General features: G+C 35.2%; 3 protein-coding genes and 1 pseudogene across 5 annotated transcripts; 2 read left to right on the top strand and 2 right to left on the bottom strand.

Annotated features, from left to right (window-relative positions):
• LOC9321836 lies at window positions 1-1,526 on the top strand (annotated as a pseudogene).
• An 854-nt stretch (window positions 1,527-2,380) lies between these two features.
• Window positions 2,381-4,004, top strand: LOC9321835 (ras-related protein RABB1b). The gene is made up of 6 exons (XM_002885723.2): window positions 2,381-2,457; window positions 2,520-2,659; window positions 2,914-2,996; window positions 3,392-3,599; window positions 3,691-3,759; window positions 3,850-4,004. The coding sequence occupies exons 1-6, from the start codon at window positions 2,412-2,414 to the stop codon at window positions 3,940-3,942; spliced, it is 639 nt and encodes a 212-aa protein (XP_002885769.1). The 5' UTR covers window positions 2,381-2,411; the 3' UTR covers window positions 3,943-4,004.
• A 2,947-nt stretch (window positions 4,005-6,951) lies between these two features.
• On the bottom strand, window positions 6,952-9,062 carry LOC9319723 (ferredoxin-thioredoxin reductase catalytic chain, chloroplastic). Of its 2 annotated transcripts, XM_002883610.2 has the most exons (6): window positions 8,803-9,062; window positions 8,605-8,717; window positions 8,413-8,462; window positions 8,234-8,305; window positions 7,391-7,451; window positions 6,952-7,206 (listed from the first exon to the last, which is right to left on the bottom strand). In XM_002883610.2, exons 1-6 carry the CDS (start codon window positions 8,900-8,902, stop codon window positions 7,162-7,164), a joined length of 441 nt encoding a protein of 146 aa, XP_002883656.1. In that variant the 5' UTR covers window positions 8,903-9,062; the 3' UTR covers window positions 6,952-7,161. The 2 variants fall into 2 exon arrangements, with proteins under 2 accessions (XP_002883656.1, XP_020887868.1); XM_021032209.1 differs by lacking the exon at window positions 8,803-9,062 and having other exon boundaries at window positions 8,234-8,288; window positions 8,605-8,666.
• A 520-nt stretch (window positions 9,063-9,582) lies between these two features.
• On the bottom strand, window positions 9,583-11,634 carry LOC9319722 (protein CREG1). Of its 2 annotated transcripts, none has more exons than XM_021033625.1 (6): window positions 11,291-11,634; window positions 10,696-10,731; window positions 10,288-10,486; window positions 10,120-10,198; window positions 9,879-10,031; window positions 9,583-9,791 (listed from the first exon to the last, which is right to left on the bottom strand). In XM_021033625.1, the coding sequence occupies exons 1-5, from the start codon at window positions 11,452-11,454 to the stop codon at window positions 9,910-9,912; spliced, it is 600 nt and encodes a 199-aa protein (XP_020889284.1). In that variant the 5' UTR covers window positions 11,455-11,634; the 3' UTR covers window positions 9,583-9,791; window positions 9,879-9,909. The 2 variants fall into 2 exon arrangements, with proteins under 2 accessions (XP_020889284.1, XP_020889283.1); XM_021033624.1 differs by having other exon boundaries at window positions 9,914-10,031.
• Between the last annotated feature and the right edge of the window lie 428 nt (window positions 11,635-12,062).

The following is a 12,062-nucleotide window of genomic DNA, read 5'->3' as shown; positions in this document are numbered from 1 at the left end:
TCAATTTTATATGTATATATATAGCTTCTTCTACTTCAAGAAAAGAAAAATATCATTGTTGCAATTTAAAACAATGACGATCACAAATCTCCCAAGCGTTTTATTAGAGGAGATTTTCTCCAGACTTCCTTTGAACTCTATGAGAGCAGTGCGATTAGCTTGCAAAACCTTTTATACTTTATCTAAAGGTAAGAGCTTTGCGAAGCTACACATTGGTAAAGAAGCAGCAACAACAAGGGAAGGAGAGTCTCGGATGATCTTGTTGATGGATTACAATCTTTATTTGATTAGCGTTGTTGCCGGTGAAGATCCATATATAGAGTCTAAAGGTAAACTTACTTGGTTGAACGATTCATAACAAGTAAAGATATCTCAAGTCATTCATTTTGAGGGTTTAGTGTTGTGCATATTAAAAAAAGATACTAGGCTTGTGGTTTGGAATCCGTATTGGGGGCAAACAAGGTGGATCGAACCTAGATATTCTCACCACCTAATCGGATGTGAAAGGTTCACTTACGCTCTTGGATACGTGGATAATAAGTCTTGTCGTAGCCACAAATTATTGAGGTTTATAGATGATTACTTCTATGGACCTGAGTTTGAATGGTATGAAATCTACGATTTCGAGTCTGGTTTATGGGCGACTCTTGATGTCACTCCACACTGGTGTATATCGCTTGGTAGCCATGGAATTTCTCTTAAGGGAAACACTTATTGGAGTGCTATTAAAAGAAACGCACGCCACGGATTGACCATATCTGATCATGACCACATAATCTGTTTTGATTTTACAAGAGAGAGATTTGGACCGCTTCTGCCTCTACCGTTAAGCGTTGAGTATTATGGTTATGTGACTTTGTTTTGTGTTAGAGAAGAGAAGCTTGCGGCTTTACAACAAAACAACCGTTGGAATCCATATAAGTTTAATATATGGATTACAACTAATATTGAGCATGAACAGGTGTCGTGGAGCAAATTCTTGACAGTAGATATGGGAACTGAAACTCCATCTACAAATGAGAGTTTTTTCATTGATGAGGAAAAAAATTGCCATGCTTTTTGGTAACAAAATTAGCATTTTTGGAGAGGCTGGATACTTTAGACAAGTGAATCTCGAGCAACCTGCCAACAAATGGTCTAGGTCACATGTGTGCACTTATGTTCCGAGTTTAGTGCAAATCAAACAACTTCCTCTTATTCAAGTTGAAAACATGTTTCATCATCAAAAAATACAAAGGAAAAACAAAAACAACTTAGAAAAGCGTCGATACTCGATATGATGAAAACATGTTGGACTTGCCGCCTAATGATCATTTCTTTCATTTACTCTTATTCTCTTTGAGCAAGATTACATTGTTTCATCATCTTCTATATTGTTAGTTTATTTCTTCTTATTCAACATGATGATAAATATACAAAATAGAATAAATGAACAACAATGAAATGTAGTTCTTTTCTCATATAGTCTATCCGACTATGAACCCGAAAGCTATTTAGTGAATACTAATGATCATGATGATGAGAAATCTTTCCCTTAGCTCTTCCTTCTTATTAAGTCGAAACAAAGAATTTTAAAAAGGTTACTCTTCTTAGGAACTATTTAGAACGGAGGTTATTTAGTTTGGTTCGACGTTTGTTTTTAGTTTGGTTGGTTTGATTGAATGATACCATATAAGTACCGGTTAGCCTGGGCAAAAAACCACTAACCAAAAAACCGACCAAACCGAACCGAAAAAAACATAATCGTTACCGAACCGAAATTCTTAAAATAACCGAAATGGTTAGTAAAATCTCCTATGCAAAGTATTCCAAACTAATCGAAACTGAACCAAACCGATATCAAAAGGTTAACCGAAATATCCAAAAACCTAGAGAATACCCAAAAATAATATCCAAAACTAGGCCTGGGCATTCAAATTTCTGATCGGATTTGGATCAGATATATTTGGATTCAGATAATTTAGGTAGGAGAGTTTATTATCTATTCGGATTCAACAATATTCCTAAGTATTCGTGGAATTGCTCTCGATTCACCATTCTTTCGCTTATGGCAAGTTACTACCTTGTTCTTATCTCCGATATATGGATTTTCCGTCGAACTATTGCATCTATTTTCTCTACCAATCTTTCGTAAGAGTGCTAGTAGTTATCTATGATGTACCCAACTATGAGGTTGACGTTTGTTTAAACTTTGTACTTGTTGGATATGAAATGAAATTAAGTATGTTTGCACAAAAAGAAACACCTTAAATTTAACATATTTATCGTTTCATAAGAAAATAATTATTCACTATTTTATTTTCTTTAAATAATTAATAGTATTATTTTAGAAAACCATAAGTCTAAATTATTTTCAAAGTATTATATAAAGGATAGAAACCTAGATGACCTATATTTCCAATTGATCAACCATGTCATACGACTATCTGTTCAAATACATAATCATCGGAGACACAGGTCGATTACACCTTCTTCTCCAAGTTTTTTATATTCTAGGTTTAACCAATTTCGTGGTTCAGGTGTGGGAAAAACGTGCCTTCTTCTACAATTTACTGACAAGAGATTCCAACCAGTCCACGATCTAACCATTGGTGCCGGGTTCGGTGATCGAATGGTCACCGTCGATGGTCGGTCTATAAAACTTCAAATTTGGGACACCGTACGTATAGTATACGGCTCTCGCCTTAATCTTCTCTTTTTGATATCGAAACATATTCGATAGTCGATACGCTATATCCTTGTCTTTGTTATTCAATACTTTTTTGTATTAAGTTTTGGATACTATTGATTATAAAGCAACCTTTAGGTTTTATTATATTAGTTAAGAGTTGCTGTTATGTTTTTTTTAGCTTCTACGTGATAAGTTGGATTTGTTGTTGTTTATGATTTAAACAAGGCTGTGATGTCTTTTAGGCTGGACAAGAGACATTTAGATCCATCACCAGATCATTTTATAGAGGAGCCGCCGGAGCGTTACTGGTTTACGACATCAGCAGGTTCAAAATTTGTCATGATATTCATTATTCTTTTATACATTGTAGCCTCCACATTTACATAATATGTCTAATATCTTATACTTTTGTGTTTTCTTTCCTTGCTTGCTTATTTGATTGAATTGGTTTGTCTTGTGGAATTTTGGTATACATTACGAAATCTGTCCAAAGCCGATAAATCGTTTGTTAGAATTCCGTTGGAAATTGGCATGTTTTCTTGTAGTAGGGGAGTTACTTGATATAAGAATAAACTCTTTAACTTCACTTGCTACGATATTGTCATTGTTCTTTTGGAGAAATGTGGGTCATATATACACTTTGGAATCTTATTAAATTAGAATGATGATATGACTAGTATCAATAAAACGAAACTCAAATCTTACATGAATGACTTGTAGGAGAGAGACGTTTAACCATGTGGCGAGTTGGTTGGAGGATGTTCGGCATTATGCCAGTACTCATAACATGAGTATCATTCTTATCGGAAACAAATGCGTTCTTGTTCGCAAGAGAGCTATTAGTAAAGAGGAAGGAGAAGAGTTTGCCAAACAACATGGCCTTTTGTTTTTGGAAACGTCTGCAAGAACATCTCAAAACGTTGAGGAGGTTATTAGTTACTTCCTTACAAAAATCTTTTGAAATATCTTGACAAATTATATCTTTCTTTGCTTAATTAGTATGGTCTATATACCAACAGGCTTTCATAAAGACTGCTGCGAATATTCTCGAAAAGATTGAGAACGGTGTCTTTGATGTATCCAATGAGGTCTTTCTTTTTGTTGTTTTCTTCTTGTTCATATATCACACTAAGCCAGCCAATGTGATTTACAGTTCATTTGATCTCGATTTCTTACAGTCACCCGGGATCAAGGTTGGATATTCACATCCTCATGGTGAAGCTGGAGGAAGATATGGTACCATCTCCCAGGGTGGTGGCTGTTGTGGTTGAAGCCCCAAAATATATATTCTTTCTTTGTTTTTTTACTAGAAGTTGGTGAATTTTGTGCCATCCACGGATTTAAATTTATATTTAAAAACGATAAATACATATATAACATTAATGTATAATTTTTTTTTTCTTGTCAACATGCTCAAAATTCATTTAGTGAAAAAAAGAATTATAATTCAAGACGATATACTAAAACTAATTTCTCATTATTTTTATTATTGCGTGTTTTTTTTATTGTCCTGGGTTTTATTAATTGATTTCTCCTAGTGTCTATTTAATTTTGTCTTATATATTGAATTCAGAGTTTCACAGTAAAGCTGACACCACAACTAATGTAATGTAAGAGCATCCTTTAGAACTTTTTTGAGACTTTTTCTTTTGTCAATAACTTTAGATTAATTTGCTCAAATGAGCCAATTATAAAGTACATTGTTTATATATGTGATATAATGCGGCTCGGCATGAATATTGCGCGCTAGTTTATCCGTTTTAACATTTGCATTACGAAATACTAAGGATAAAGAAAAGGTAAAGAATTCCTCAATTACTCTAAATTTTCTCCAAATAAGCTGAAAAGGCTGGCCATTCTATAAGGGAAGACACCAGTCTTAAAAAAAGCTTAGAATTTTGTGAACGCTCTTCGGATTCGTCATTAAAAAAAGACTAATCAGACTGTTGAGGGAGGCGGGCATTCAAAAGATGAGGAAGAGTCTGCCACTCACGGCTACTATGTGTTTTTTAGCAGAGTACCAAAAGTATATAGTGTTAAAAAATTTGGACCTCACGAAAAACTGTTTTAGTAGAGTACCAAAGTGTTTCGAAAGATCTTAAACCTTCGTAAGTGAAAGCCAGACACGTTTTAGCATGCACCCAGAGACTACTCTGCTCATTCATCATATAACATATACGATTTCGTTGATTCTTTTCACCTTGGTTCAATTAACTGTCGATGACCACATCATACAATTAACTACTCACCAAGGTAAGGGGAAAGACGATGAAAATAGTTAAAATTTATTTTGGTTTGATATCCACAAAAAAAAAAAAATGAAAATATGGTTTTGAGACATTTAGAAGATTATAAATAAAGAATAACATGTTCATGTCAAACAAAGTTAAAGAATCAATATGAATCAAGGATGAACAGAAACTCAAAAAAGTTAACATTTCCGTTAAATACTTTCGGAATATAGAGAGGATGAGTATTAATGAAGAGAAAGATGAACATCCTCTAACTGTGTATATTCATTCAGATGACTTGATTGAAGCAAAGTTAATGAGCTCAGAGATATGTGTGAAAGAGGTGAACTTGAGAGGCTGAAGCAGCTTATGAGCTTTTCAAGGAATTCGAAGATGAGATGGTAATTCAGTATGGGGATCAAATGGAAGCTGAGGGGAAAATATACCATTCGGGGAAAGACCAGCGAGAGGTATATAACTAGAAATCTTAAGCTTTTCGCGAGACAAGAATGTTAATTCATGAAATGTTTTTGTCCTGTCACAGGTTTGAACACCGAGAAGAAAACAGGAAAGATTGGTTAACAACTCTTTACGGGTTGATAGAGGAAGCTGGGAAAGCCAACAAGATCCCTGAGGACATGAGAAGTGATGGTATCCTAGTGGTATTTCCTTCTCACAGATGAGTGCCAGAGGTCTCGAGTTCGAGTCTCTCTGTCACCACGGTGGTACTGAACCTCTCCAAATAAAAACTCCTCCATACGAGTAGGGGCAAGCGGTGTATACTAACCCGTAGGTCTAGGCTGGAGGTGGAGTTTTTTCTGGATATGGGGCCGCTTTGCGGTGGGGTCTGTCACTATAAAAAGTTTACCCTAACAGTTTTTTGATCAAGTACAATATTTAAAATAGCAACTGCGTGAAAGTCACGCGCCCCTCTTTTCTCTCTCAAATCAAAGGAGACTTGCAGAAACCTAGATCTGTTCTCGTTTGCCTCTCCGGTCACCGGCGCTCCTCGTCGGTACCGTGAGAGGGCTCCGTTGTCTTCGCTGTTCGGCTCATTCCATCTCCGGCAATTTTCTGTAAGTACTTCCAATGGATCTGAGCTGTTTTTCTTCGGGTTGGAGGCTATATTTGAGGTCAAATCGGCGGTGGTTTGCTGCGGCTCTCCTCCTTACAACAGCGACTCCATCTTCTCAGTTGTCTTCCTCATTCCCCTGATTGCTTGAGGACGGTGATTATGTCTGAGTGAAGACTCTCCTTGATGGTCTTGCTCACGTTGGGTGTGCTGCTCGGTTTGGTTCGTGGCGGTTAGATCCTCTCTGGCTTGTTCGGAGATCGATCTCCTCTGATGGTGGCTGGTGGATTTCAGAGATTTGCCGGCGTTGGTGAACATGTGTTCGCCTCTTCTCCGACTTCGTTTTTGGCTCCTTCCGCTTGGATGTGCTTTTCCGGTGATGGTTCTTACTTCTATGTCTCAGTGTTGTTTTCCCATCGCTCGACGCGGCATTGCTCCGGTGGTCTGATGGTCAACCACGTTGGCTGGTGGTGCGGCTGGCGGTGCCTTGTTTTCCGGCGAAGCTGCGAAGCTGTGGTACGGGTTTTCAGATCCATGAAGAATCTTTGATGGTAACTCCTATTTTAGTTTGGTTTGCTTCTTGCATCTCATGAAGACATGAACATTGGTCGTGCTGTTGGTGTCTATTAGGGCCATGAGACTAGTCAACACTTTCTTAGAATTATCAATCTCTCCTTAAGTTAAGGTTTCGGATATGTTTACTGGTCCAGAATGAAAGTGACCAAAGAAATTTTTGTTTGGGTTTTGCATCAGATGTCTTTTTTAATTTTTAAAGAAATTCAATCAGTAATAAGATAAGAAATGGCTTCAATACACGATAGCTATACATCTATAAACGAAAGTAAAGTGGTCGACTGTTCTGCTTATATTTTCCCGACCAAGACAAATGAAATCTCATGTTATGGAAGCTCAGGCTTTGAGAGATGTGGAAGAGAAACATTTAGCTCTTTTTAGCAAATACATACACTTATTGAAGATTTCGTGTAAAGTTGGATCCTTTTATATAGCTTGTAATCGTTTTGCAAACAAAAGATCATACTAAAGTATATTTTCTTAAGAGTGAAAGAGTTGTACAGAAGAACGAAGAAGATGCTCAGGTATCAATGTACAAGACTGCATTTGGGGCGAGACATATCTCTCTTTTGACCTAACAAACAGAGGCGATGAACATCAAAGAACCAGTTCTCTCACATGTTAGCTGTGGTTTCTTTTATTTCATCCGATGTAATCGTCTGCAAAAGAAACCAACAAGGGAAATTATTAGACATCCTTATACCATAGGATCCCAATACTAATAAGTTGCTTCAAAGTTCAAACCATTAATCGTATGCTTAAAATGGTAACAGAACCTCAAGCTTGTAATTAGGGAAACAGATTAGAAACAGATAAGTATTTTTATTTTTATTTGGGATTTACCTGATCCTTTCCAGCGAAATCATTATCAGGTGTTAAGAAAAGCATACAATGGCACTCCTTCCTGATGAACAAATGATAAAACTTTAGTACAAGATGTAAAACACAAGTATTTTTATCAGAATAAACCGTCACCAGATGCAAAATTGATCGAACTCTATTACCTAAAAAATAAGTCCTATTACAACACTACGGATCTTAACTTTGCTATGTGCCAGAGTTTGGTCAAAAGAGCCACATAGGCCAAGAGTTTACAGGAGAGCTTAAGTTTTTTGGTTTGGCAGTTGTTGCTAACTATGGAGTAAATCAACTTCCATTTGCCTGGCAATCTACGCATATATCCTTTGCATCAATCTCTTGATACAATTAGGAGCATTGGTAACCTCTACGGAAAGTAAAACATGCGTATGCTACTATATATTATCCAAAGCACAACAAAGTTGAAGTCATTCCATAGCTGATAACATATAACCAGTGTTTCCAAAAAGGACCTTGATCAAACTCTATTACCTATACTAAGTCCTATTACAACACTAAGGATCTTAACTTTGCTGTGTGCCAGAATTTGGTCAAAAGAGCCACATAGGCCAAGAGTTTACAGGAGAGCTTAAGTTTTTTTGTTCGGCAGTTGTTTCTAACTATGGTTAATTCAAATTCCACTTGCCTAGCAATCTGTGAATACATTCTCTGCATCAATCTTAATACAACCAATAAGGAGCATCAACTACCTCTATGAATACTATCCAACTAATAACCACAACGAAGTTGAACTTTATATTCTTAGTTGTAAGTTCTAACTATATAGCAACCACAATGTTTATGCAGCCACATGGAGATAGTTCTTACCTCTCTCTCATTGGAACACACGGACAATTCCAAAATCCCTGTCCAACCTCAGCAGCTTTATCATCATAGTGTCTACATCAACAACAAAGGATCAAACTTTATGAATCCATAGCATTGTTTCAGTACAATCATTTCAAAAGTACTTAAAATAACAATTGCCCAGAAGAAGCAAATATCACCTGCAAGGACAAAGTGGTGCACCATACGAATCTTTATGCTCAGCCAAACCCTACTCACAAAAAAGATCACACAACAATTAAGCATTATATCTCAAGAACTCAATTTCTTATTCAGACTCATTTTCTATAAGTAAAAGACTCAATCTTTATCAACACTTAGCTACGAATTCAAAAACCCATTAATTGATATACCTTAATAACGACTGAAGTAACTCCTTTATCAACACAGAAGTAAGTCCCAGAGCGACGAGCATATTGCTCAGAGAATTTCCTCATAATCTCTACTGATTTCTCCGAAGGTTCCGCTGCAAAAACAAGAACAAGAAGATTCAAGATGAATCCAAAACCCAATCACAATCACTTCAAAGATCTAGGGATTGAAAGTTTTACTTTTGGCTCGGATTACGAAGCGACGAAAGGAAGTTCTGGGAGTGACACCAAGTGGACTCGAAACGAATCCGAAACTACAAGAAACAGCTTGAAGATTCATGGAGTTTTTTTGGTATTTGTATTTGATGATAGAAGAAAGTTTCGATGACGTGAGATTTTTCTTCTCCTCTTGAATTTGGATTTGGATTAGCTTTTAGATCGAAAGTTTCAGATATTTTTTTGTGTTCAATTTCCAGAAACCAATGCTCGCCACTCACACAGAGAGAGAGACTCAAAGAATGATAAATCTTATCTTCAAACCGGAAAGAGCCGGAGTCGGTTAACACTTTGATTGAGTTTTTTTTTTTATGTTGGGTCAATTCTTTTTTTTTTAAGTTTCGGTTAAATTCGGTTTAGATAACAAAATTTGATTAGAATCATAAATTTTTTTATGAATTTGGTTTGTTTGATTTTTGATGAAAAACAGAATTTGGTTTCGGTTCGAGTTGATGGTATTAGTTTGGTTCGATTGCATTAGATTTCTGATATGGTTTTGAGTTTGACTCCAACTTGGTTCAATTGCATAAATTTCTAGTTTCATTTTTTTTAAAATGTTGGATTCAATTCTTTTTTTTACGTTTCGGTTCAATTCGATTTAGTTGGTTTATTGATGTAGTTGAAAAAATGAAAACCGATTTTGGTATCGATTGGAGTTGATGAATTTTGTTTGGTTCAATTGCATAATTTCCGGTTTGAGTCAATATTTATTCGGTTCCTTTTAGTTTTAAATAACAAATTATATAAATGTACACTCTGCAAGTTTTATCCATTGATACCTTGAAATTGCTTTGTGGTAATTTACAGGAGATTTTAAAATCTATCATGTCCAAAACAAAGAGTCATTTACAGAAATAATTACACACATTTTATTGTGTATCCAATATACATCTTCTTGCTTCACCATTTGCTTGATTCCGGTGAGTTGTTATAAAAAGGAAGCGACTTTGATCCTGAAAACAATTAAAAAGATTTAAGAGATCAAATGCGAAGTAGCGTAAGATTCGAAATTTTTCATTGTTCGGTTTCTCAGAGATTACCGATGTTTTTAAAAGGGTTCACGCATTGTACTTACAACTTGGCATGAAGGTATTCATCTACAGTGATAGGTTTAGCTCCACCATACCAATTGATCAGAAATATATCGATGATATCGAGTTTGAAAAAGCGGAAATCATGATCCTCAGGCCAATCTGCAAAACAAAAACCGATATAATCATCACACAATAATAAGAGTTATCATGAATTTGTATGTTAGAGATGAGAGAAACATTTAATCACCTATCATCTCTGGATGCTTTGTGAATAAAGCTTTTTTGGCTACTTCTGCTTCTTCAGATGCTTCATCCAATATCAGTAACTGAAACATTATAAGATAAAGACCAAAGCATTTTACAAACATTTTCTTTGTCATGTTGATAAGAAAACTCGGGTTTTGCAGTCATGTACCTTTCCGGTAAGGGTTAGTTTAGAGCAAGTAGGATTCATTGGATCTCTTTTACAAGTTCCAACGGGAGATTCACTGATTGCGAGTGAAGCTCTCTGGTCTTTTAGTGCGTTTCTTGCAGTTGGATCAAGAGTTGTTAAGTAAAAGTATGGTATACCGCTGCCTTTCTCGGGTAAACCATCACTAAACGATACAACATTCCTGCAAATAAAAACCAATATCTCAATAATGTCAAGCTATACCGATGATTTTTAAAAAGAGCACATCAATATTTTCTGAGGTTTCGAAAATTGATCAATGGATGGAGCTCGAACATTAAGTCGAGTCAATGTAAGAAAACTTTCATAGGTTTGAAATGTAAAATCACAAAGACCAAGAAAACACATATGATTCATGGAAAACAAGATTACCCGAAGGGAGCGCCTTCATGATCAACGGATAGTGTGCTGCAAGAAGAATCCAATCACCGAAAAAATGAATTAGTAATCGAACCTTGTTACACTCACACTACCTTGCTAATAACAAGTTAACAACAATGCAACAATTCATAAACACAGACTCTTGCAACAATCTCTTTCACTAATTAAGATCTCGGGTAACTATAGTGTATAGAGTGACCAAATGTGTCTCCTTGCGTCAAATCTGAACTCTCAAATCAATTTCAATTTCAAAAGAATCAAACTTGACGAAGTAAACCTATACCAAATCTCAGGAACACAACAGTACTTGATTTTTTTGCCAAATCCCAAAGCAAATCTCAAGAACCCAACAAAGTTCATCGATACTATCATCAATGATATGATTCAATCTTCTAAAAAGCTACCAACTTTATGTAAGATATATCCATAATCAATTTCAAATTCAAAAAGATTCAATCTTTTATCAATGATTGGATTGAATCTGCTAAAAACAGCCCTATAAAGGTCCTAATTATTGAGAGAGACCCAAAATCTATCATCTAAACTTGAGAAGCAAGATAAGTAGAAAGAGACGAGATTGAGATACCTAAGAACACCCCAAGAATTCTGAGAGACAAGCCAACGAGCACTTGCGGCGTAGTCGTGTCTATCAGGCTTAGAGATTATAAGAATCCGAGCAGAAGAAGATTGTTGTAAACTTGTCAAGAGGAAGAAGAAGAAGATTGGACGAACAAGGACTTGAAGTTCCATGCTTTTTGTGTAATGATGGAAACGAATTTGACAAAAGATGACCAAAGAAGAAGGGAAGGGAAGAAAATTTTAAAGTCAATTCGTCGTCATACCAATACCGAGACATGGGTTTGAACTTTGAACTTTAATGTTATTCTTATCTCTTTGGATCTCTCTTATCTTCTTTTCTTTATTTTCTAAAATTTTCTGTCTTCGAGTTCACTAGTGTAATTTTGCGATGTGGATTGATTAGGAATATAGTAAAACCTCTATAAATTAATCTTCGATAAATTAATAAATACGATAAATTAATAAATTTTGTTTGTTCTGAATCGAAATAGTGTAAAAATAAACCAAATTTTGATAAAAGAATGAGGTAATAATTTTTTAAAAAATTTCTGTATAAAAATATGGTCCCAATAATATCATAAATTAATAATCATATAAATTTACATATATATATATATATATATATAATATCTTTAGTGTTTTTTTTTACAAAAAAATATCAAACAATTTTTGTAAGTTTTCAAATTTCGAATATGCATAATTTTTATTTCAATAGTCGTGTAAACTGTTCAAATACAACAATTGATGTTATTATTTATAAATTTGAATTTATATATATC

The sequence above is a fragment of the Arabidopsis lyrata genome (genome assembly GCF_000004255.2).
Source record: "Arabidopsis lyrata subsp. lyrata unplaced genomic scaffold ARALYscaffold_3, whole genome shotgun sequence".
In the NCBI taxonomy this organism is placed as follows: Eukaryota; Viridiplantae; Streptophyta; class Magnoliopsida; order Brassicales; family Brassicaceae; genus Arabidopsis; species Arabidopsis lyrata.
This window is presented reverse-complemented; position numbering and strand designations above follow the sequence as displayed.